Genomic DNA, 27,219 nt, shown 5'->3' on the forward strand with positions numbered 1-27,219 from the left:
CAAGAATCCCATCAATTAAAGTCAGCTCCCAGAGACCACTGGAGCATTGAGGGGTGGACCAAGTTCCACTTACCGAGCTGCTTCTCATTAGAGCCACCAATTCATGTGCTTGGGCTGACATATTACTGTAGAGAGAGGACAGAAGCATTTTAGGTCCATGCTCTGAAATCACATCATCTTCTTTCTCTCCCACTCCTCATTTAAGGGAATCTTAAAACCAGCAGAAATGAGTACATGGAAAGTGATGCCTCAGAAGGATAAGCAAGCATAGAAGGACCAAGACCAGCAGCAGTTGCACAAGTGAATAATCTGATCTGAAAGGGCTTCATCTAGGATGGCTGCCAAGTGGCAGGCAACTGGGATGAATTCTTCCCATCTCACAGTTGGCTTAAGTGCATTTTGTTTGGAGAAACCCACTAATGCCCAGATGCACAGAAACATTTAGTTGCATAACTCCCTTCAAAATCTAGAGGGGGAGTTTGGTGCTTACACAGAAGCTGGGCATCTAACCAGCCTTCCTGATCTGGCTTTAAATTCCTATGGCTTGTCATACTGCTGCAAGATACTGCTTACACTGTGGAACTGTCAGCCTGGAGAGTCCCAGTCCAGCTCCGGGCAGGATCCAACGTCCGCAGAGCAAAGCACAAACCATGCTGAGACACTAGCTGGAAACTTGAGCTCCTGATACACTAGCATGAGACTGTGTTTAAGCTAAGAAGCCCTGCCTCTCTCCAGCATCTATACAAATCTGACTACATTATTTGCACTCTCAGAACTATACCAATTGCCCTGAGTCTTTGGTCAGGGCACCCACAAATATTTAGCAGCTACACAGGCTTTGCCTGAAACTCTCTTGCAGTAAATTTTATGACTGTTAAGGGTGTCACAAAGTCTCAGAAACAAATTCCATGAGTGTCCATAGAGCAGGCACAGCATATGCAATACAAACTCTTGCACGTTTTGGTTCTTAACAGACTAATAGAGCTTTTCTCCAAGAAGAGAAAGGAATTAATTCCCAGTTGCTCATTCTGTTCTTTTTCTTTGTACTGCAAACACTGATAGTTTTTAATGATATTAGGGTAGCAGTGGGCTTTTATTTGTTAGTTTGAGGCACATTTCCCAGAAATCGAGGAATAAAGGAGAAATGGTCATTAATTTTTTCTCATTACAGATATGGCCTAATAGTGAATCAGGGACCTGCATACTGAAGGCTGGGCAGAAAAAGATACTTTTTCTACTTTAATAGAACTAGATAAGACAGACATTGGCTCAGAAATTCTGGATAGAGGTTGAATGAAGAAGGGAAGTTTCTCTTTGTCTCTAATTTAGAAAAAGATATAAATAAATCCCTCATATAATGAATTTAAATAAATAATTTAAAAACAGCAGACCACAGAAACATGCTCAGTACAAGTAGGTCACCAGTATTAATACAACCTTAACATGTGGTTCAAAGATAATCTTCCAGTCCATCAGTTCTGACCCCTTTGCCCTTTCCTGGTTGCGACTGTGCTTACCGGGCCGTAGCACCTCTCTCTGCAACATTGAACCCCGCTGTTTCCTTAGAGGTGCCAGTGGAGAAGCCAAAGAGGTTTGGATTGAAATTTTTCAAGATATCTTAAAAAGAGAAAACACAGTGTTTAATCATCCACAGTACAACTGGCAGCATTGCTTCCTGCAGAAGTACAAGCCAATTGAGTGGTGAGAATACAGACCTGGGTTTTCCCCTCATTCACCATGAATACACTTAGTGAAGCTATAGACACACCTGACTCCTTGGAGACTCCAGCTACTCTCCAAACTTCAACACTGCAACTATTTCTCTCCATAGCCTCAGGAAACTAAAGTCTGGCAGCCCAGGTGATGCGCAGGTCCCAGGCAGCTCACCAGTCTTGAATTTGAGTGCCCAAGTAATCATCAGGAGCAGACACTCTGAATATGGCCCTCTAGCTCCCACTCCTCCAGCTACTCATCATGATGATATTTATTGCAGAGAAGCAAATTTCTTTCACATTTCTAGATTTCACAAAAATTCTCAGTTGGGAGGTGTGATGTCTGAAAACTGTTATTGATACTGTGTCTGTAGTGCTGTCTAAAACCCCTTTATACAGTCTCATTTATAATGCATAAACAAAATGCACCTTCTATTTTTCTTTAAACACAGCAATGTGCGTGGTGAAAGACAAAGCATATCAGATTTCATTACCAATGATGTCAGGTATTGCCAAACTGCTCCGCAGTGTGGATCACATACAAATAGATGAACCGTTGTGAACCAAGTCCCCTCCAATTTATGGTCACACTGACCACTTAATGGTTTCTATGGCAACTACAGGCACTGATTACATAGAACACTAGGACAAAAAATCGAGAGTATTTTTAGATTTTTTTTCAGTGCAATGTAGCAACTTGACATCATCAGGAGGAACCATAACTTTGTCAAACACCCTTTCTAGATGGACCACTAACTGTTTTATAACCCTGCATTTGCCCATAGACATTACAGTCAGTCATTGGAAAACACAAAATTAAATAACGGAGGAGCAGGTCTGCCATGAACTTCTGTCATCTTCAGCACATTTACTCTTCATCATTTCTGTCAAAAGGACAATAAAATCACATGCAGGTCCTGTGACGTGGAGAGGCTGAATCAACTTTACAGCAGTCAGGTCAGTCTGGGTTTCAGCTGTGACTCACATGAACTGCTCATATCCACAACAGATGGGCATACCCCACTGTTTGCAAGAAAAGCATGACCATTTCCAGATGTTTCCTAGCATCCACTTAGGCTACTTTCAGACTAATACTAGCCTTTCACTTTTCTCACAGTGATTTTCCAGGATACTCACTGGGTAAAGTAGCCTGGGTCTCCAGGGTTCCATCACCTCCAATACTACAAAGGGAAAGAAAAAAAAATCACCAAGCAGGGTTAATCCTGCAACCATCTGTCTTATTGTCACCATATGTTGCTGTAGCAGCCCAAGAAGGAAAAAAAAAAAAAAAAATAAAAAGACTAACCTCAAACAGGACTAAGGAGATAAACCACAAGAATTCAGGGAAAGTACTGAAAGGAGATTTCACACTAAATCAAGCAGTGCATCAACTAAAATAGAAGCTATGGCCCCAGACTGGGAATAAAACATACTGGGAGAGCTGATGTTTCGTATAGACATGCTGAGATGCCCATCATAGAAAGGCATATTTCATCACTGAAGTTATTCCACGTGACCTTGCTGAAACTACATTTGTGTGTCTTTATGCATAGAAGAGAGACAGCATTAAATGCTTATTGATGACCTATCTGGGATTCTGCAATGTTGATTATGAAAAGAGCCTCTGTCTCTACCATTCAAAACTTGTCTGTGTGCATAGCCAATACATTCTCATACCACATCTGGCAGCCCTTCCTGAAGATATCTATGCCTGCAGACACATACAAGGGGGAAAGAAAGGATGAAGAAAAGAATTTATACATGTGCACAGGCTTATCAACCATACTTCTGCCCATATGTAGCAGGCAGTTTCCTTCCACTCTAGCGTGGATACTGAGATTCATACCCACTCTGACATGTGTTGTCTTTGTCCACTTTGCAATAGCAAAGATGTTTGGGACATCTTCATTGAATATGCATGCAGTCCTCTCACCATGTTAATGACAATCCACACTCAGGCTCTCTGGTATTAGACACTGCTTTAGATAATCACAGCAACAGCAGTATTTTGAACAATATTTTGAATAAACTCCAGAGACGCTAGCAAGAGGGTAAAAGAATTCACTCATATTAATAATCCAGTACTTTCAGACACACACGACCATGCTTGTAGCAATCAGATATGTTGGTTTTTTTAAAAAAAAAAAGCAACAAAATGCCATGAAAACAAACACAAAAACCACCCACAAGGATCACTCCATTTGTCTTCCAGTGCTGACTTCTCCAATCCTTACCAAACAATATTTGCTCTCAGGATCCTACCCCTGCATTTATATACTTAGGTATGTAACTACACAACCAGGTGACCCACACTTTTAACTGTCTGTGGACAAAAACAGAGAAAGAAAAAACTGAGCATTTTCACCTCCAGGAAAGTCCCCTCCAGTCTGTTTGTAGGTCAGTTGCTTTGGCTCCTACTGCAGTCTGGAAAGGACGGAAAGAATAATTTATAAAATTCTAGAAGAAAAAAATGCTACAAGTTTAGGTAAGACAGACATCATGATTTGAAAGTGCTGATGCGTTTTGGTAGCTTTAGCCTGCATCTAGCCAAGCTTTTGCAAAATTCCAGTTTTAGCATAAATGGTCCATGTCCTTATTTATCACCACACACTGGCCTGTGGGCAGCCCTGCATGTCCCATGCTTCAAATTCACGGGCTTCTCCTCATATACAAAATCAGCTCATCTAGATACAAGGCCACAGAGCATTAGAGGAGATATAGTCCAGCCAGAAGGCAGACTGTAAGGTCAGGGGTATAAGGCTTTAGAATTACTACTCTAATGTTGTTTTAGCAACCCAGTAGGACCCAGATTAACACCAAAAGCTTTGTATTTGTTTGGATTTTTCTGATGGAAAATGCTTCATCCTGGCATTTCTGGAAAAAAAAAAAGCTGATTTTGAGAGACTTAATAATCCAGGAAAAAAAAAAAAAAACAACAAACAAACAAACAAAAAAAACAAACCAAAACAAAAAACACTAATGAAAAATTCCCAGCCAGTTTTAGCTGTAAATAAATCAGCAAAGGAGCTGCTTTTTCATCTGCCAAGAAAACAAATTTTTGGTGTAAAATCCACTTTTCCTCTGCTCAATCCAGTCTGTTAGTCTAACACACAGACTTGAGCTGAAGGCAGAATTCTTTTTGCCAATACAGTTAAGCATGTTGGCATATCTATTGCTTCCATTGTGCATTGGTGTTAAGAAGTCAGACAGATGCATTCTAGCCAGTGACGTGACTAAATTGCTCAACATTTTATTAATCTCCATTTCATCTAAACTGAGAACAGTCTTCCTGCAGTGTGAAAATTAATATATTTTTTTTAATAAATAAATAAATAAATAAAGCCATCAAAACAAAGAACTTTTGTGATGAATTAGAGTAGCTCACAGGACTGGGACAGATCTCTAGCAAGGCGAGCACCCTGATTTGCAATCAGGACAACAATTGTGAAAATGGGTTCTTCTGCAGCTTTATAGTTTCTTAGTGCTTTCACTTAATTTTGAATTCCTCAAAAAACTCATGGTATCAATTTGGCCATAAACATTGACTACATTCAAGACTCTTGTGGGAAATACCAGAAGGAAAATCAATACCTTAGTGGACCAAGCCAGATCCTTGCTGCTGCAGTCCCTTTGTGCCAGGGATGGTCAGGCAGTACAAAGTGTGCACTGCTGCTGGCTGTACTGCACTTCGTGTGCAGGGTGTGTGTGCATGTGTGGACACGTGTAGGGAATATCCTGTCATTTTTTCTGCCCCACCCCAGCAATAAATCCCTTAATAAAAACCCAATCACACCTTGCTGTGACAATGACAACTAGTAGGAACTACATGAATAATGGCAGTATGAAAAACTGCCTTGCTCAGCTCTTGAGACAGGGACCTCAAGCAGCAGAGTCTGGCCCACGTGAGTAGGGCGCTCTGAGACGTTTCATGTACTAGAAGAGCTAAACTTTAAAAGAGAAGAGATGTGTGCTAGTGCACATGTCTAGCACTAGATGTGGGGGAGGAAATCAAGTAATTATTTTTAAGAGTCATGGCAATGGATAGGAGGGAGACTTACAGGGTCATTACTGAGGTCTTCTAAGAAAAGCTCAAAGCTTAGTGGCAGGCGGGAAAGCCAGGATTACATCAGGTCAAGCAAAATTGGTTTCAGAGCTAATGAGGAGGTGAAGATATGCACATCTGCCTGTAGATAAGCCTGATCATTTAAGGGCTTCAGTCCCTTCAATTCCATCTGAACCCAACAGGACCTGAAGCTGCTAGAATGAACACCGGTTTAGCTCAGAAGTTAAAATTCATGGGAACTGTTGACACAAATGTTTGCTTTCATCCCATGCCAGAACAATTCTGTAGTGCTGTGTAATTCTGGAACTTTTTCTCAGAAAACTTCGGTGCAGATCTGCAGTATTCCCTGCTATTCTTTTCTGGGCCCTTTCTTTTATGTGCCTACTGTTTTATTTTCAGTTTGCATTTCTTGGTACATGAAATGCATCAGAGTTTTAACTGGAAAATGCCTAAACCAGGAAGTAACATCTGAAAGCAAAATTCAGAAGTACAAAAGTATCAGAATTCTTTCAAGAGAGAAGCACTTCATTCTGTAACCAATTATTTCCATAGGAATTTTTATCAAGATCTCCCATTGCATGAAAAAAATGCCAATTGCTTGCTCCTGTTTTTATGTCAGAAAATACTATTCCTATGAGACTGACGTTTCCCTTTTTAAAAACACTTGAATAAACTGTATACAATATAGAATGCGATCCTATTTCTGCTCTGGCCTGAATGATTCATTACTGGATTACACAATTGCCAGTGTCACTCATATCTCTTCAGGCTATTTCTTTGCAAAGGGACACAAGTAGATGAGTTTTGCTTTGCCAAGCTGAAGCAATTTGCTTTCTATCTGACGGTGTCTGGACACGACCACATCTAGATAGAAATCAACAATTACTCTTCTCATTCTAAGCCTGGGAATACAGCAGTACTCACAGTCAGGGAATCTCCCAGTGCCCCTATGACTTTGATGTCAGCAGGTCGTAGCTCATGTACTAAAAAAACGTAGGAGAAAAAAGCAGGATTATTGACAACTGACACAAAATGCTGTTTAACAAAATAAAGATGAAAGTCTCTGTTTCCCATCTGATGGCATTTTACAGATGAGATTTTAGGGAGAACGAGCCTCAAGTTCTGTGTGTCCACTAGGCAAAAGGATTAACTTGCCTTTGCTTGCAACAGTGTACTCAACTAACACAGAAATAAATGGAACTTAAAACTCCTTAGGCAAAAAATTAAAACAGATTAGATATGTTCAAGGATGCATATATTCAATCTCTTTTAACTGGTTTTCAGGCTTGGGTCATAGATCAATACTTCCTATTAGGAATCTCCCCATAAAGCCTTCCAACTACACACAGCACTCCTACTGTGCTGCTTATCAGAGAAGGCTCACCAGGTAGGTCAAACTTGCTGAGCCACTAACCTACCTAGGCAATCTTAACCTGCCATGTTAATGTAGATGATATACATATATGATAAATGTGATCACATTTATCCACAGAAAGCACACCTGCTGTGATGCAGAACTTACTGTGTATGGCAAGACAGACATCCTTTGCTGCTAAATATATCAGCTTTTATTATTTGATTTCCATCTAGGATATGCAATTTCAAGATCTTACTGTTCTTAAAAACAAAAGGTGAAATCTTTCCTATTTGTGATTTCAGCTTACAAGTTCTTTCTCACCTGATGTTGGGACACGACTGGATGGAGCCTGTTCAGAACATGACAGATTACTGCCCCAGTTCTGAAATGGAAAGTTACAAAATTGGTTCACCTTGTGGTTAGAAAATAATGCAGAATTCATATATGATTTCATTATACAGTGAAAGGCAAATCCAAGTTAAGACAGATCCTAGTTTGGTGCCTATATAGCTCAATAGTCCTTTTCTCTTCTTTGTGGAATACTGTCCAAACATTAATCACTTTTGGTGAAATTTTCTAGCCAAAGTATAAAACTTTTCCAAAGACAAAACATTTCAACTAGAAATATTGCTTATGACAAAGTTCCACAAGGAGGATTACTTTTTTTTTTCTTCCTCTACAGCCTGGAAATTTTGTCCATGACCTAGAAGATGCGGTCTCCAGGTTTGATGTCTCAAAAGACATCAGATGTAAAACCAAACCAAACAAAAACCAACAGTACAATCCACTGCAAAGTTATAATATTATATTAATGCATTATATTATTATTATTTCCCATGTACCTCGCTAGAAACCTGTATTTTACTAGAAAATTTCAAAAAGGGCTTGCTTTCACTGAATATGATGTTTGAAAGAATTTTGAAGTTTCAAAAGTTTCAGTAGAGAGCTGTCAGCCTCTAAATGATTGAACTTGACTGTACATTTGTAGATGATATAATAGCTATTATATTTATTCCACCAGTTGAAGAAATTGAGTCAACCACACATCACAGAACAACCTGGTTCACCAGCAGAGACAACTGATGAACGTGCCACCCACACGTTTTGGTAGGGAGCAACAATATTAGCTAAGAAGGTGGCAAGGGACAAACTGTAATTGTTGTAATGGACAGTCCCTGCAAGAACAAAGACATTTGCTTAGGTTGATCTAAAAGCCAGCCCTGCTTGGAGCAGGAGGGTGGACCAGGGATGCCCTGAGGTCCTGTCCAACCCCAATTATTCTTCCATTCAGAGGAAAACTACATGGACTAGTGGTCTTCTGAACGCATGGTTAGTGTTAAAAAATATCAAGACAAGTTAATCTGCTCTTGTGAAAAATGGTGCAATAGACTCTACTATCAGCCAACTAGATAAAGACTGGTTGCAGAGACTAGAAAGGACAGCTGGGATTATTTTTAGATCAGAGAAGAAACTGTTCTTTTACTCTCTCTGCTGTTTCTCTCCTTTACCCTATCACTTCAAAAGCTACTGCTGTTGAGATTCAGTGGAAGTGCAAGAATTACCCATTAAATGTATAACTCTACAAATAACAATAATTTCAATATTGCAAACTATGGATTGCTGAAACAATAACAGTTGTTGCTCCTTGTAACCCTGGAGGCACACAAAGATTTTCATAGTTGGGTTAGGCATGAGGACCCCCAGTATGCCAAACCAGCTCAGCCCATTCTGACTGCTATCTCCAACCACACTTAGTCTGCATGCCTGCAGCCGTTTGTCAAGAGCAAATAACTGCCTCATTTCTTTAAGTCCTACACAAAGTTTGTTTCTGCAGTTTGTTTAATCTGCCTTGTGGTAGTTGCTCAGTCATGGTGGAAAGTGAATCCTTTTGAAAATGGATTCCTATCACCTTTGCATCTGGCCGCATACCCAATATGTGAAGGTGACTGCCATCTACAGGTCGAGCTTACATGAGTGCATGGAAGTGCAGTGCCTCAAGAAGAGAATATGTGAACCTTCCTCAGATCATTTGGGGGATCAGAGTTCTAAGTTATCTTCTCCCTGTTTCGAGGAACTTGCAGTCTGAACTAATGATGCATCCCAGGTGACTTACTGTTGATACAATTGCACCAATTAATGCAATTCTTTTTGTTTGGCTTTTCGGAAAAGAAGAGTTTAACATTTGTTTACACAGGAAAATATGAAGTGCAAGATAGACTTCCCACTCTGATAGCTGGTAATAGTTTATCTCATCTATAAAGTCAGGATGATGTGTGAACAGTCACCAGATACAGCTTTGTATAGCTTGCCTAAAATGCAGCAAAAGATGCAACAATTACCTCTATTGGCCCATTAGTGGGCTCCACAGGTGGGCGTGTGTAGTTGCTGTTCTTGTATGTTCCCAGGAATGGTTTGTTCTGGAGAAAGAGGAATACAGTAAGAGAAATCAGGCAGTAAACACACGGCACAGACCATAGCCAGTAGTATCAAGACATCATATCACCAAGAAAGCAGTTGCCTAAGCTGCAAAATGGGGATCTGAATTTTGAAAACCATGCTCCTTCCTTAAAATTCAGATGCAAGATCTGTGTTTAGCACCTTACGGAAAAAAATTACACATGCCAGATCCTGACTGCAGTTTAACATTTTCCTTTCCTAACTTTCCACAAATTATTTAGACTTTATTAGATGTTTAGTCCTTTTCAAAGGATACTGATGTAAAGTCTAGAGAAACCTAGACAAATCTTCCTGTGTCATCAGAGAGAAGATGAAAAATTGACTACTGAAAAGATCACTCTTCCCTCCAAGAGAGGCTGTATAAACTGCATGGTTATTTTTGTTCCCTACTAATGCAACATGCATTCAGGAGGACACGCGCATTGTATAGGCTAAAAAATTTCACTAGGATGTCCACTTATTTCAATTAAGAGCACTTCCAATATCTGCATGAAGAGGTCTTACAAAGCACTAAAATCAGAAGGCATATTTAATTGATTTGAATACTCACTGTTATTTTATTTTCAGGATTTTATCCTACTTTAAGTTGCCTCAACACAAATAATTTTCCTTGGCTTTTTGGGCCCTTACAATCTGGCACACCTGGTGTTTTCATGGACATGACTACATGAAGTAGGATTTTAAAACTGTAGTGAGAAACTGTGGGAATAAATAAAATTTGTGGGTGTCAGAATCTGAAGTAATTTATTACTCCCTTTAGTAACACAGAAGATGAAATCCCCTTGAAACAGTCTATATATTCCTTTGTAGAACTGTTTCATAGTCTTTACCGCAGAGCTTTCTGAGCAGGGAAAGCTACTGGTGCTTCTGTCAATGACTTTTTCAAAGCACTGTGGACTTACCATTTCTGAAAACACTGGCCATATATTCTTTGCAAGGGGCATAAAACTTTTCTATGTCTACTGCTCAAAAGTTGCATCTTTGAATAGGAGTGGATGAAGGGAAAGAAGTATAAAAACCACATTATTGGGCACTGAAGAAGTTGCTAAGAATTTCAGCTGCCTGGAAAGAATACTGCGTAAGATGAAGTCAGATCAATTTAAGTGAAACATGCTGATTAATAACTCAGCAGATCTTCCTATTCTGACAGAATGGACACATGATATGGACAAAATCCTCCTGTACAACTTGAATGGCTGTCTCCAGACCGGAGAGTACAACTCAGCTCGCTCGTACGTTCAGTTCTTTGGCCTCCTTGTTGAAACTGCTGAAGAAAGGGAGTCAATTGTTGCTGACTGCAGCAGTCATTTCCAAGTGCTGATACCTAGCAACTGTACTGCAAGTTCAATGGCTTGTTTTATAACTGCAGAAGCAGCTTCCGAAGAGTCTGAAATATCCCTGTTACGGATCAGGCCATGAAAACCAACCTGCCACTAATTCAAGAGGTAACGGATACCGGGGGTTTTCAGAGCTGTTGTGTTGCCCAAACCCCATTGATTCTGATGGGTAAGTTAATACAGCATAGTCTGGTGTTTGCTGCTGGAGCTGCCTCTGTGCTTCACAAACATAACAAAACGCAACCTCTGCTACAACTGAAAACACACAAATTACCATGTCGCCAGTCAGTATTCATGGCACAGTCAAAGGCCAAGGGACACCAGAGAAGTTATATTGGAGCACTTGCTCCGTCAGAGCTAAGCAGAGAACAAACATTTTCAGTAAACTTGTTTCAGACCTACCAAACCCCTGCTCTCTGCAGCAAGCACAAGCACGTACAGCCACCTGATACCCAGCTTCCAAGACGTAGATAATATTTACCTGAGATGGACAGTCGAGGACAATGTCAGCCATGAAATCAAATGAGTCAGCTTTCTGGTCTACAGGCTGTAACTAGAAAGACAGACAAAACCCCCTATTTTGTAACTATGTTGGCTCATCTTACATTTGTATAACAATTCTAATCCAAATAATCTAAATATACCTTTCAAATTCACATAGAGCTGCCTGTATTTACAGACCTTGATTTACCCAAGGCTGAAATGCGTCTACTTCTCAGAAAGAACATGGCAACTGCGTAACAAAACAGCAACTCTAGAGAGAAGCTTAAAATGGGAAGTGGAAAGCTATACTGGATCAGCTTAAACTCCTGGAGGTTTTTGGCAGGCACATGAAGTACTTTGGAATTTCGCCAGAAGGCAAGGTCATAAACTCTCTTCTCTTGCATAAAAGACAAGACACTGAGAGTCCCTCAATTTTTATAGCTGAGCTGCATGATGGCATCTCCAACAAAAGGCTGTTTATGCGTTGAAGATTAAACCAAATTTAATCAGAAGTACTGCTTGATGATTGCAAGCAATCATGTCAGCTGTTAAGACATTACCCCAAAGTATATAGAAGTTACTATCCAGGATCTGAGATACTGCCTCTGACTGCATGGGTACTCCTACTGCACTGCAATGCTAAATAAAATGAGTGTGCTTAAGCAGTCTTTAGTGACATTTTTATTGAGCTTTACTCATTTCCAAAGGTAGTAAAACTAAACTGAATTAAAGCCACTTTAATTCCTAATGAGACATTTGCAACACATGGATTTAGAACAGACATCTAAGTAATCCATTTTAAATTGATGTATGCAGTTACAGTTCTTTATTTAGTGGTTTCTCATATCAGCTCATAGAGGCATCATCCCTATTGAATACTGTCCTGCTTTTCACGACAATGGGTGAAGTAGACTTGAAGTTGCTCAGCTGAAATCATGAATAGCTGTGACCATGCACTTACAGTACCCCTCTCCTCCCCACACACTTTAAGAAGCAAGAGATTCTAGGCTGACAGCAGCACCAGAAATTTGAGGGTATCTGACTAGTAAAGAATAAACAAACACAAGGTCCTGTGTTACCCAGGCCTTCATTGCAAAGTTCATTACAGAGATTATTTTAAAGGTAGTCAGGTTTAAGTAAAGACCACATTATACGCAGAGCCTGTCACCTTACCACAGCATTCCAGAGAGCCTTGGCAAGCTGAGAATGGCCTTTCTGACTTGGATGGAAGCAGTCAGGTGAAAAGTAGGAGACATCTGGATGTCCATCCTACAAATGAAAGCATAAAGAACATCTAAGTGCAGAAGAATCTACACAGCTCCAACTTGGGGATCAGATCAGCGCCAAATCAGAACCAGTAATGGAAGGCTCATGCTACTTGTTCTTGCTGCTCCAGTGTGGAAAGTCTCATGATTACCTGGTGATACAAAGTGTATTTCAGCAGGTACGTGAGCTACCAGAAATGCCTAACTAGAGATGCTTATGAGTATCCTAGGGAAGATCATACAGTGGTTTGTGTTGGAAGGGACCCTAAACATCACCTAGTTCCAGCCCCCCTGCCACAGGCAGGGACACTTTCCACCAGACCAGGTTGCTCAAAGCCTCGTCCAACCTGGCCTTGAACACTTCCAGGGAGAGGGCAGCCACAAATTCTCTGGGAAACACCCACAAGTAGCAAAACCACCATTTACAATTACGTGTCTAGTGTCTCTTCAGGTTCTGCAATAAAGATGGGTTCCTCTCCTCAGCACATCGTCGGAACTGGCACCGCAGGCACCACTATGCTCTGCAGTACTTTTACCTGGTAATGAACATGTTACAGACGCTTTACCAGAAGTAAGAGAACACATCTGTTTTTTTCACAGCTGTGTCAGTTGTGCAGGTTTGAGAGGAGCAAGAAGCAAATAAGCGTTCAAGTGAAGGCAGCGAGGCTGACTGAGTACACCAGTATATTGTCCTTTCTGTTCAAAGCTGTACTTTAATACAGATACTGGAGCATCTGAAGGAAATGGAGTTTGGAAATTTAAATATCTTGGCTTTAATGGGATTATTGAGATGAGAAAGAGTTTAGGTCACAGATGACTGAAACAACATATTCTTGGTCAGAGCAGTCCTTCCTCAAAACTTGAGCAGGTTTTCATTCAGTGTGTTTGGGTTAGCTTATTAAAGGACTACTACCAAAATTTGCATATATATCTGATCTTTTGCCAAGTTTAGAGGCAGAGTTTTCAGCTCAGGAACACTTAAGTGTTGTGTCAGATAAGAAGAAAAAACAGAATCCTGAGCTTTCTTAAAATCTGAACAAATGCTTGTGAGACTATAAAATGATTCAGAAATATTTTGCTGCTTCTATTTTTATTTGTGTTCCCTACCTCAGTATCAAAACCCCTAGCAATGACTTTTCACAGTAAGAAGCTTCAGAAACAAAAACCAAAACAAACCAAAACAAACCAAAAAAAAACCCACAAAAAAAATCAAAGTCTGTTTTCCTGGGAAACTCAGCCAGTTTTCCAAATTTGACTGTAGCAGCATCTGAACTTTTCAAACTTATCACTAGATATTGCCATCATTTTCAGGATCACTGTAGTTCAATTATACATGACTAATTCCTGCTCAGTATTTTGTCCTATCTGCTTTTAGTTCCAGGTAAGGTGAGGAAGTACAGATGCATGTGAAAATGGAGTTTCATTTCCAGAAAAATTTTGCGTCGTTTCCTAGATCTATGGTTTACTGAGACTTACCATTCAAGGCACTGAAATATAATTGCCAATAACAGAAAAAAGGGCTTACTACATAAAACTACTGCTTCCACCAGATCATATGTAAACTTCTCTTTCTGTCAGACACAGGAGAGTGAGTTATGGGACATGAAGAGGAGGTGATGCTGTAGACTCCAGTGAGTAATGCAGCAATGCTTCTTTAAGAACTGTAACTTAACATCTCTGTCTTTTATTAACTATGTTATATTTTTGAGAAAGAAAAATATTTATGTATCCTTGAGAACATACACAAAGAAGCCTCTTAATTCAGGTTTTGATTCATTTTCCAAAACAGTAATTCATATTGATAGCACAATATGTAAAGCAAAGAACTGCTAACTACATGAAGAAATCTGATGTACTATACCAAAAAGCAACATGTTCTAATAAGAAAAGCACAGAACAATCTGAAACTATTTTGCATGTAGTCTTTACAGGTTAGATACCCATGCTTAATCCTTTGCATGCAGAAGTCTCTTTAGACCATACCTGACCAAGAGGAATCTTGAGATTTTGGAGGAAAGGCTGGATAACCACTGTGAAATTTTCATGAGTGTCATATCTGCCAGACTCCACTAGTCTGCGAATGCCAAGCTGCAAGAAACAAAAAAAATGACCACCAATAATCCATCAACTTTTCTGCATCATAATGGCTTTTGGTGGTGTGTTTTCTTTTGTGTTGTTGTTTTTTTTTTTTTTTTCCCCTGTTGTTTTTTGTTTGTTTGTTTGTTTTTTTTCTGTTGTTTTTTAGGGTTTTTTTATTGAGAGCCGGAGAATCAGAAGGAAGCTTTTACTTCTTAACTGAAGTAGCCACAGATGTTGGTAGAAGGTGAGCCTTGCAAAGTGGCTGAGAAGACTGGAAAACAACACTACAGCTGTCTGTGGGGGACAGGATTATGGTGACTAAACTCCCACCTATCCATCTGTACTAGAAAACAAAATTTTTCTGAAGAGCTTTGCTGCTGATTTTGGTCATATGGTATTTTGGATAGCATCAAATTACCTCTTGCTTAGCTCACAGAATCTATTTGGTTAAAATATTGCTATGATACATTGCTTGGTAATCAAGAGCTCACCTTAACTGGAAATAAAGTAACCGTACCACTCTTGATAAACATACCTGGTAAGCTCTGGTGGCTTCCTTCACCATCATTAAATTTGGTGAGTTTTCTTCTCCTGTGAGAATACAACTACACAGATAACTGTGAGGGAGGTTAGAGGAGAAAACAGAAATAGAGAGAGTTAGAGATCTGAGAATGCAGAAGTCACCATTTGCATCCAATGTCCTCATGACATGGGAGTAACATGGAAACCTGTACAGTCGTGTTCCTGTGGAAATGTCTTATCATCCTTGCTATCATTCATCATTTCAAACCTTAGTCTTATTTTCTGCCTCACATGAATTATACTACTCTAAATCAGTTTGGTTTCACTCCCAGGTATATCAGTGATGTACATTGTGCTATGATATCTTGTCCCATTCATTACACCCTGGCATCCAAAGGCCCTGCATCCTGACAGAGGTGCATGCCTGTCCCTCTGGAACTAGAAAACAAATCTTTGAAATTTACTGGCTGCATTACATCTGAGCTGATACCTTTCCAATCAACGAATCTTTTTGCATTCCCAAGACACAGAATTTGTCTGGAGGGTCAGCAAAGAATGCAAATTAGCCATTGCAATAAACCCTCTGAAACAGGAGAAACCTGTCTACTCTGCAAATACTTCATGTTCCCTCAAAAGACCTGAAAATCCAAATGCTTATGGACTTCAACCCCACCTTGAGGAACCCTGTATCAGTAACTTCAATGCAAGCTCAGTGAGGTGTACATTATGTATCACAGGAAACCTTACAGTTCTAAGCATGGACAAAACACACAGATCCTCTGATCAAACACTTGGGTCAAAGCCAAGAGAAGGCAACACCATGAGGCAGGGTGATGTCAGCACTTCACGAGATGCTCATAGGACTGTAGTGCTACCATTGAACATCAGTTCAAATGATGAGAGAAGCATGGAATAAGAACATACTTTATCATCATGGACAGTAAGCTCAGGTACAAAAGGAAGTCAAATAAGCCTTACTCTGCCATGTAAGTGGGGCACTGAACTGGAGTATCCACAAACAACTGTCTCAGAGAGAGGAGGTCCAGCAGTCCAACCAGACTCACTAGAGCTTTTGGAACCTGAAAGGTAAGTCAGACTTTAGCTTAGAAGGAACTGTTTATGCAGCCCACTGCATTTATTTTACCCCAAAGCCCAGCCATTTGACATCCCTTCTTTTTTTCCACTGTCAGAAGGGGAAAAAAAAAAAGATAATGAAATTCCCCACCAAACTTCCCCAATTCAGCTTTTCTTTCTTTTTCAACACTATAGTCCAGTATTACTGTCTGTAATTTCAGACTGCATCTCGCTATTCTCAGATAGACAAGACAGAAGAAAATGCTTTTATAGAAGTCAGTGGAATATGTTTGGTACCAGAATGGGAAAAAACAAAACCCAACAAAAACAAACAAACAAACCAACCACAACAACAAAACAAACAAACCAAATCAAACAAACAGAAGAGCTAGCACCAGTCAATCATGTACCAGTACGAGCTAGAATGCAAATACAATTTCACATCACTTGCCTGCTTGTGCAGAATATCAAGAGTTTCTTGAATCCTTCTGGTGAAATTCACAGCCGAGTAGTGATTCTGATCGAAACAGAAGAGAAGAGATTACTGCTAAAGGCAGATACAAGACATTTTGCTTGGGAGGCTGGAAAATAACATTAATTCACTTCCTTCTCTACTATACACAGTGGTCAGTGGAATGTTCTTGCTTCTTTTTAGACACCAGGGATATTAAGTATATCAATTAATCTAAAATGTAGAAAGACTCAGTGAGATTTTGTATTTAAAATAAACCTTGTTGAGTAGCAGTATATTTAACCCAAATCCATTGGATCCTTCATGTAAAGATGCAGGAAGAAACACCATCTGAATGCATGCTGAACAGCATAAACCAAACAGCCATAGGCATGCTCACAGCCAACTGATAAGCTCTTGTAAGATTAGGTGAAATAATTGCTAGCCAAGGTCATAGCTATATATAACGCTATAAAAGTTGGCAGCAGCAACAAAGATGCCTAGTGAGGCTCTTGCAGAAGCAGCAAATTTCTCAAGCACAATGGGCTGCAGGAGAATTGAAAATGCTCACAAGAAGTTAGCATATTAAAGGCAAAAGAGTAAGAGCTGGCAGAGAAAGGTGGCCTCTCCCTGCCACCTGCCCACTCAACTCCCATGATGTCCTTATGGCACCCCTAAAGGCTTCTCCACAAGCCAGAGAAGCATAAAATTCAAATGACACTGAGCACTGCAACAACTTCCCTCATACATACCTCACCTGTTTCCAGCACCTCCCTACACTGTGAGTTATGGAGTGATGACAATTGCAGGATTGGACTAGTGGTAGTTCAAAGCAGTATAATTCTTTCTTAGATGTCTAAAGAGGCCCTGCTAACAGTAAAGCACTTACCACATCAGAGGACTGAAACTTTTCTTTCCTTCCACTTTTTGCTCATGGTCAAAAGACAGTAGCAAAAACAGTGGTTCTTAGCCTGAAGTAAGCCATAAAGAACACAACCATCCTACTCTGTTGCTGGTAACTGTTTTTATATCAGGGCACTGACAGCAGAAACCACCATCAAAACATACAGCAGCACACATAACTCATGCTATCTCTGTGAAGTCTCTAAGGATCCATGGATTTCCCTTGACATGTTTCTACACTGTCATCACAGTCCCACTACAGTTTTAGTTAACCAGTTCTACTACTCACAGGGTCTTTGCAATAGTTGCACAGATCATTGCCTCCAATATGCACCGTTATGAGCTTCCAGTCAGCACTGAAGTCAATTCTCTGTGCAATAAAGAAGAAAATAATGAGCCTGAATTTCTTTGACGCTGTGATATGCATATGGTATCATTGCAGGTGGATCTACCATGTGATGCAACACCTGTTTCTTTTCATGCTGTAAGATTAAAGAAGTCCCAGACAACTTACAGGATCAGTTTTCATTAGTCTCAGGAGATTCCTTGCTTGGGCTGGCAAGTGCCTGTAAAGAAGGACACTAGTGAGTGAAGGAAGCACCCTTATGGAGAGATCAACATTAATGCTCTTCAGACACCTTAAATCAAGTTGTCAGATATCAGAAGGGTTGAGTGAGGAGATAGTACAATCCTCATGTTGCCATGATCAAATTACAGAATCACATCTTTGTGGAAAGTCAACATCAAATTGAACTTGAATACTGATTTTACTCAAGTTCAGTAATTAATCTGGAACTGTAAGTTTAGCTGCTATTACACTGTGCTTAGCACCTAAAACAGCTGAAAAGCAGGACACAGCAACATGTTTGTAAGCAGATGGCCTGTTTAGAACTAGGCTACTATGAATCTATTCTTTGTGGACTAAAACAACAAGGGAATCCCAAGTCCCAATATGTAACTAACCTCTTGAGTGAAGTTTGTGCATACACCACAGCTCACCCCCCTAAAAAGCTGAAGTGTTTCAGAGTTCACTGTGAACATCTCCCTCATTTCTGTAGCCTGCACTCAGAGTCAATACTTAATTTTCAATTGTGTAAAACAGCTCTGTGCACACTGCCTTTCCAGGGTAATTAAAAATCCAAGCAACTTTCAAAGTTACTCAGACAACTTAAGATGACAGCCTTGCTGTTTTCCAATAGCCAAACAAGTACCTTCTCTCTTTCTCTTTTGTATATATACACATACATATACATATGTATGTATGTATATAAACTGCCATGAATTTCAAGTTACCTAGGCTGAACACTTCAACCTTGCTTGCCTGCCTTGAGGTTGGAAAGCTTTGGCCTTCAGGGCAACTCTGTAGCACGGCATGAGCTGCATCTTCTGTCAGGCTCTTCTTAAAAACACTTTACTGACTGTCTATCATTTCTGGAAGCACAACAGCTGACATTAATAAGTATGACACTTGTTTTGCATGGCAAGCAGAGATTAGCTCTCCTTTGCAACGCTGTGTTTACAGTAGGAACAGGAGGTATCTCTCACCACCCTCCTCAAACTGAATACTGATCTAACACTAACGTTAAGAGTATTTACTGGGGAATGAGCCCTGTCATACCTCTACTTGTGACATAGACACTGCATGCATCTAATAGTTCTGTTCACTGTTTATCCTTGTTCAGTGTCATAATCTACTTATTTATATGTCAAAGCTATAACAAGCCACAAGTGGTCATAATTTCCTCCTATTCTTACTGTGGAAACCTGTAAGCTAGGGCACTGACTTCAGTATTGAACCAGAGGAAAACACCACTTATTGAGCTGACAGTCCGCCACACCTTCGATTTCTCACACAGTCACTGAAGTCCTGAGCCTATGTAGTCAGTAAGACCTAACAATGTCTTGAATGAAGCAGTGCCAGCAATCACCCATCCTTGAGCTTTAGTCTCCACCAAATTTAGATTTTGATCAACAGAAACAGTTCGCTAATGGGAAATACAGAGATTCACAGTTCCTATCACTTGTTCTCTCCACTCAGTCTTAAATTTGTAATCTCCTTTGTTTCACATAAAATCAGAAATCTCAGACAGGCTCTGCTTCAGCAACATGCTTCAGATTTATCCTTAACTCCAGCATGTATGTAAACACCTTGGCAATGTACGTGGATAGGCTTAGGAGTGTTTTGATGAATGAAACCTGCATTGCTACATTGCCATCAAGTTCACTAAGGAGCTCTTCAAAGCAGCCACTGATTTAATTTTAAGAAACCCTTATGCCTGGTTTCCAAAAGCTGGTTAGAATGCAGAACTACCTGATTTCAGAAAGGTCCCGGCCCCTTTGGAAAGCAGTTTCCAGATTAGCACCCAAAAGTGAGTGAGGCCAGGTAACAATTCTGAAATACCAGCATTGGCTGGTAGACTCTTTTCGCCCTCTGAATCAGAGGAAAATGGATATTTTTGGCTGATGAAGAAAAAATGCTGGACTGCATCATCATTCCAGGGCCAAATACCTAAAGCAGAAGAAACATCTCTTTATGTTGCAATACATTTTAGTATTCAAGTAGGATGCATTCATCTTCTCAGATGCATCAAGATCTACAATGTGATGGAACAGAACCCTGAAAGAAGCATCTCAAAGTTCAGGGATATTAGTGTAGTGGATACAGTACTTTACTTTTGCACACTTTTCTACAGATTGTTGCGAGACAGAGAAACAACAGAAGACTAGCAGACTAGCAGAAATCTGGGACAATTGTTTGCACCTCCTTGCTGAAAGTTTACAAAACATAGTTGCGGAACATAGCTCCACTTCATCATGTTTATTCAGTCCAGCTGTTTGCATGGTAAGAGAGAAGACTAATTGATATAGATGAAGTAGACAATTTTTCCTTAGACTAACATCCATCGAGTAATTTCATACAGCTAACAAGTATTTAATAGTAATGTCTCAGTTGCTACTGATACTAACTGCTTTAAGTCCTACTGGTGACTTAAGAGGTTGTGTGTCCTGTTTCAAGTCCTCCCACCACTCCAAAAAGCCTGTTTAGGATTTAACTGATATAAAATACAAGACAGGCACCTATCACATCATGTTCTAGAACAAGCAAAAGCTGAGGCTAATCTAGATATATGCTGCATACAGAAATATGTTAATAAATTCTCATGAATGGCTGAATCAGAGCCATAATCCTTGCACATGTATCACTGCCATGCACAGATACATTCAGTCATGACTAGGAAACAAAGTCCCTTCTCTCAGGTATGGGAGCAGTGAGTGGAACTGTAGGATATATCAGGGCACCTAACAGACTGTTGGGGAATCCAAGCATTTACCGAGATTGCTAGTATAAGTCAGAAGTTACTCAAGGCCTACAGGAGAGCAGTAAAAATACCTGATAAATCCTAATGATCTTTGCTTAGATAGAGCAAACTCAAACACCTCAGTTTCTGAACTTCACTTACAAGACCTCTCTGGGAAGTAAGAGGAATTTTTCTTTAAACAAACAAACAAATTAAAGTCTGGGTAATATCAACTAACAATGTCAAATCCAGGCGCGGTCTGCCTGTGCCCAAACTATGACTAAGTTCCATGCAGCCATCTGTTTTATTAATTAAACAGCACCAACTCTTTCAATAAGAAGCCAGGGATTTCTAAGATAAGCGGTATAGCAAAGCCCAACTCATGCAGCTTCCCAGGTGTGACTAAAAGCAAAAAGTCAAATTCAGATGACTGTGAGACATTACAGTCCCTATTATAGCGGCAGAACTGGCTGCAACTGCACCAGGTCTGCAATGCACCAAAACCCATATATGGCCATCAGCAATTCTCCTTTCTTCAGATTCCATACTGTGGCTAGATTTTTCCTCTCTCTTGACCACTCTTGCTTGTTTATCCAGAAGCCTAAGGCCAGAATTATAGATTTCATCTAGTTTTTCTCCTATTATCTCCTTACCAGTTCACTAAAAGCTCATTTGCTTAAAACATCCACACTCTCTGAGATTTATTAACAAATAAATAGATAAATGAATAGAAGTTGAAGAGGAAGGGTAGAAACCACCACCAAACAGTTTCTGCCAGTTTCTTGATTGTGGATTTTGTAACCAGTACTGCTGGCTTCATTTGAAAGTTCAGCTCTGAAATAAGCCCATACATTTAACATGTTTTGAGCCAGTTTTCAACTCTAACTAGACTGGTTTTGTTTGCTGTTCAGAGCAAGTTGTGACAGCACATGAGACATTTGAAAGGGAATTAGATGAAGCATCCATCACCTGCAAATGTAAAACAAAAAGCTACATACTCAACCTGTGCTCCAGGAACTGCCTGGTTAAGGAATGCATTCGAATCGTTTTCACTCCCAGTGCCAGTTGAATAGCCCATGATCGTAACATTGAACTCTCGAAAGATGTCTGAAAAAGAAAGATGGCAACAAAGGTGAAAATGACTACATCTTCTCCCTGCCTACAGGGACTAGCACACACCAGCACTGCCGCAGCTTTGCTCTCTGACAGCACAGCACAGCTGCTGCAGCCTCCAGTCAACTAGATGCACCCACCAAGCACTGGCAAGGGGCATCACCAGCTGACAGCAACTCAAACTGCAGCATCCTTGCTGTGCCCTGCACTGTCACCAGTGGATTAGATGAACAGAACTGAAGACTGCTGTGTGCAGTTCTCTCATGTTGTAGTGATTAAAGCCTAAAATAAAATCCTCAGTCATGTAATGGTGACTCGGTGAAGTGAGCCTGAAGCGGGGCTTCAGCCCAGCAGGAGCTCGTTTGCAACTAGAGGATCTGAGTCTGCTTCACAGCTGTGCAAAAGCTCATGCTACTGACAAATATGAAGAAAGCCTCTCACGCATGGTTCTGATGAAATCCCACCACATTCTCCATGAACTCTATAGTAGTTTCCAAAAGGAAGTTGACAGAGTAGTTTGCAGCTGTGAGTGAAACAGTCACATTGTAAACTATAAAGGGTGCCTTAATCTCAAAGACTGAATTTAACCACATTCTAATGAAGGCTTTGTCAAATGTAATGGTATCCGGTAAATCAATTAATTGCTTATTCTAATTATATTCTTGTTACAGTCTGCTTATAATAATGGGCAACACACAGAAGGACAGCTTACTGGCCCTCTTCAAATGAAAGTTTATTATTACATCTGATCCAAACTGAAACTCGAGTGGCTTTACATTAACAATAGACTGAGCTATGAGAAGTTGCATGTTTCAGTGAAGAGAAAGTTAAAATGATTCCCTTCAGGTTACATGTACCTGTACAGTCACCTTTATTCACCAAAGAAGTCTAACTCTATGCAAACATCTCTTTCTGGAAAAAGCTGATGTGGCATATTTATTAAAAACAAATGTTAATTGCATCACAAACATGGACATATCAAGCTTATTTAGAATTTCAAATAACACTCAACAAGCAGTTGAGAGGAGAGAGGGAAATGAAAGGAAGGGAATTTCTAGCTGCTTCTCAGCTTCACCGATAAAACCAACTTTTTATTCATTAATCCTAGAATACTGTTTCTTTGAAAGGCAGTTCTTGTTAATTACTCTAAATCAGCTTTGAAATACTTAAGAGATCTCTGTAAACATATCAGAAATCAGCCCATTCTCTCTCTTCAAGCTTGCCAGTTAGATCTAGCAAAGCAGTTACTTACTAGGTAGAGTTGTCACATTCTCTAATGATGCATCTCCTCCAATGCTAAAATGAGAAGGAGAAATCCCAGTCACTCATCTCAGCTGGACACAGACCATAAGCAAAGTGAAAACCTACCCCCACATCATGAGAAAAAGCGAAGGGTGATTAATTTGGTAACTACCAATCTCTTAGATTACATGGAGAGAAGAGAAGTGCTATTGGGGGGAACAACTGAGGTTTCAGTGATAAAGGTGCTTGTCAGAAGAATTTAATGATCTTGCAACTGTACAGGGGTATAATCAATCATTATAAAATGGCAGAAAAATGCCTGAGATAGCTACATACTTGAATGATTGAGCCCTAAAGTACTGCAGATTAGGAGGCCAACTTTGGGGCCAGTTCCAGCCTCGTGAAGTCACTCTAAGGAAGCCCCAAACAGCCAGCCTTTGGGTGACAAGAGAGCTGGAGCAGCGGCTCCTCATTCTCTTCTCTTTCCTGCGCAAGGGTATGTTCTCTCCAGCTCTTCAGCTGGTGGGACACACTGAGGCCACACTCTGGCTTATAGAGAGGCATTAGGACAGCACAGAACTGCTTCAGCCAATGTCAACTGAGCTACATCATTACAGCAAAAAATGCAGTCTTTTATGACTCTGTACTGCATGTGGTAAAAGTTGTCTGGTTAAACAAAGTCAAAAATAGAAACTTCGAGAAAAAGTCTCAGAAGCAGCCAGTTCTCACTTGTTTGTTCCAGTGATTTTTTTTCTCCAGTATTATAGATTTCCAACTTGCCATCCCACCATAAAAATACAAATTACCACAAGCAGCTAAAGATGAAAGCACAAGGGACGTCAAAAGGCTAGCTTAAAATCTATTGCTGAAAACATTTTCTGTGAAACCACCCTTATTACAAATCCTGGATCCTGGTACATCTTCACAAGAGATGCTAGCCCAACAAGCAACTTTTTTTCAACTTTCTGACAGCTGAAATCCCCAAAACATGTGAAAGAGAATAAGATTCTTTACAAGAGAGAATACACATCTCCTCACCACCTTGTCTGAAGACTTACCTCCAAGACAGTCCCCGGTATTGAGTGTCCAAATCCAGGAGATTATCTGAGGCAATTCCTATACCAGCCTGGTTATTTTTCATTAACCAAATTAAATTAAAGCACAATTACTAATACAATAGTCATTAATATGTAGTCATTTTATTTACTTTTGAATGCATCTCTTCAAAAGGTTTACAAGGCATCTGGCTTTTCCCTAATCTTCCTCTTGAAGAATGCATCGATACCTTTCATAATTATTTGCAAGCATCATATTGTATATGATGCACAAAATATATGATGGAACTGTGGAACAAAGGCATTCTTCTCATGGGCCTAGATGAGCCGAATAATTCATTTACAGTTGCATTACTCAAGAATGATGAAAACATCTCGAATAAACACATAAAGCTTTCTGGGTAATGGTAAGAAACACTATATGAACTCAACAGACAAACATACCTCAGAAAGAAGCAATGGAATACCTTTACACTGATTTGAAAAGCGTTGTTCTAAATGGAGAGACTTACAGTAGTACTATAGCAAGGAGAAAAGCACTCTCTACACACTTACTCTGAAGAAAGAGGCAAGCTAGGAACTACATCCCTCCTCAAATACCACCAGAATGCAGAAGCAGAGTGCTTGCCAGCTGTGATACTATAGTCTCATACTGTATTTGGGTAGTACTTCAGTACAGCACAAGGCCAGGCAGACTATTTGCTGCTACCTCAGATTAAGCCATAATACTATATTTTCTTCTATGGATAAGCTTTATTGAATTAATGGAAGACTGGTGTTCAGAAAAACTATGTGCAGGCCAAGTGCAGCTGTGAGACAGCAACGCACCACTGCACTTTCTATCAAAGCAGATTTTATTCTCAGTTCCTAGAGACTATATTTAGAAACAGAAACACCTGCAGGGTCCTAGATATTATAATATAACCACAGCTATATACGGAATATCTTTCATTTGTCAATATTGCAAGTTTGCATTCAAATGCTTCTTTTTATTTCAGTAGCCTCCTGTGTGTAGGAGTTTTAGCAACATGCCTGCCAGAGAGTTGTAAAGGCTTCATGGTTTGTACACACAACGTCTTTGTTGTTAAGGCTCAGATTCAGAGTAACCTATGTTCCAATTACGTCTTTCTGCCCAGTGTTTCCATTAAGTTGGCTATAGAATTTCAGTCTGACCAGTATGAAAACATTAGGCAGAAAGATCTAATTGGAATATACGATATCTGGACCTTGAGACATATTCCTTCTAGGCTACCAAAGATAATCATCAGCAAGAACATCTTGATAAAGAAATTAGCTATGAGTTAAAACGGGCACAATAAAAAGACTGAGTATATTCTGAAATGGATAAAGTCAGAGGGCTCTCACCCCTCTACATCCTTATCTCATTAATGCTAAAATGAATAAAATGCTATTATCCAACATCCCTTAGTCACACTCTGTTCCTGAAAGAACTATGGCAAAAGAACAGGTCCACGAGTCTGTTCCTATTCAGGAAAACTTTGAAAAACAGAGTAACCTAAGGCTCGTGCTATGTTCCATTAGTTTCAACAGCATCTGACCTCTTCTGTCTCCAGCTCAGCAAACTATTTTAGTACCTCTTTAAAGGATCTGCCTGTGTTTTTGCCTGAGTTCAAAAGCATGTGAATATGTGTGTGGGGGAAATAGAGTGCTGGAGAACTGACACCTTCTTTCTTGTTCTATCTGCTAGATCTATTATCATCCGTGAATGAATGGATCTTTGCTTCTAGGTACAACAGCTATTTCCCCTCCACTGGAGCAGGCACATGTTTGTAATTTTACCAAGAGAATAGTAAAGACACTATCTTCTTACTGTCAAAGAATCCCCAAGGGCTGCTATAATTTTCACATCAGCTGGCTTGAGGGAATGCACTGCAAAGGAAAGAAATGCAGTTGAACTTGGATAGGAAATAGCTATTATTTTTCATCACTGTGTATGTGAAACATGACATTGCATGTTCTGATGTTCAGACATGCTGTTTTTGCAATACCCAGGTGATAAAACAGGAGCTCTCTCCAGCTCATCTCATATGGTTGCAGCAGCATATGCATATTATTCAGCATCTCAATGGTAACATTGCTACTGAAAAGACAGAAGAGCAAGGAGCAAATAGCAGTAAGTTGCAAACAATATCCAGCACCAAGATGAAGGTAAAACAATGCAGTATTAGATAAAGCAGGAACAACATATTAAAACTGTAAGAGGGCAGAGAAGTGCTAAGGAGAAGACAATATGAGGTTATTTGAAAAACAGAATACTGCTATATCCAGACTAATATCCATGAAGCTGGATTTCCAGTTTCCTTCCTCAAGATTCAGGTCGTATCACTATGTCAGCTCAAAAATTTGGATTTTATCATGAGATATTTTGAAATTCTCCACTGGTGGTGAGTTAAGTGGAGCTACTTAGTCAGAATGTTACCTTGCGTGACAGTATGGCACTGTATCTATTAAGCAGCTGCTGAAAAACATGACATCTTTTCTGAGCAGTATTTTTCACAGTCCAGCAGTCATTTCAGCAAAAATAAATACTCAGCTTGAAGGGCAGTTGAAGGCAATTCAGCCTCTTAACAAAAAACAGGCAAGACTACCTGAAGTTGCAGGAGGGGAGGATGGAGACCTGTCCTCACATGGGAGCTGGCTTCCATAATTCTAAAGAGAAGAAGAAAGCTGAATAGCATTTGTCTAGCAAATACAGTCAGTAGTAACCAGGATCTTCCTAGTAGAGGCCAGGTGGCTAAACCAGAGCCTGTTTAGCATGTAATTAACCAGACAGATCTTGGTTGCTC

General features: G+C 40.0%; 1 protein-coding gene across 1 annotated transcript in view; it reads right to left on the reverse strand.

Moving 5' to 3' along the window:
• PLB1 (phospholipase B1) overlaps positions 1-27,219 on the reverse strand; it is an 81,902-nt gene that overhangs the window by 11,990 nt on the left and 42,693 nt on the right. Inside the window, exons 31-50 of the mRNA XM_042789621.1 lie at positions 27,022-27,082; positions 26,244-26,302; positions 24,416-24,483; positions 23,368-23,411; positions 22,001-22,109; positions 18,218-18,269; positions 17,993-18,073; positions 16,801-16,866; positions 16,254-16,354; positions 15,289-15,370; positions 14,658-14,762; positions 12,583-12,678; positions 11,408-11,479; positions 9,472-9,549; positions 7,454-7,514; positions 6,700-6,758; positions 4,078-4,136; positions 2,850-2,893; positions 1,518-1,617; positions 74-125 (exon numbers count right to left, since the gene is read on the reverse strand). Of these exons, the coding sequence (XP_042645555.1) occupies positions 74-125; positions 1,518-1,617; positions 2,850-2,893; positions 4,078-4,136; positions 6,700-6,758; positions 7,454-7,514; positions 9,472-9,549; positions 11,408-11,479; positions 12,583-12,678; positions 14,658-14,762; positions 15,289-15,370; positions 16,254-16,354; positions 16,801-16,866; positions 17,993-18,073; positions 18,218-18,269; positions 22,001-22,109; positions 23,368-23,411; positions 24,416-24,483; positions 26,244-26,302; positions 27,022-27,082 (1,449 nt within the window). The remainder of the gene's footprint in view (positions 1-73; positions 126-1,517; positions 1,618-2,849; positions 2,894-4,077; positions 4,137-6,699; positions 6,759-7,453; positions 7,515-9,471; positions 9,550-11,407; positions 11,480-12,582; positions 12,679-14,657; positions 14,763-15,288; positions 15,371-16,253; positions 16,355-16,800; positions 16,867-17,992; positions 18,074-18,217; positions 18,270-22,000; positions 22,110-23,367; positions 23,412-24,415; positions 24,484-26,243; positions 26,303-27,021; positions 27,083-27,219) is intronic.

Source organism: Tyto alba, unplaced genomic scaffold (genome assembly GCF_018691265.1).
Source record: "Tyto alba isolate M040663 unplaced genomic scaffold, T.alba_DEE_v4.0 Super-Scaffold_16, whole genome shotgun sequence".
Classification (NCBI taxonomy): domain Eukaryota; kingdom Metazoa; phylum Chordata; class Aves; order Strigiformes; family Tytonidae; genus Tyto; species Tyto alba.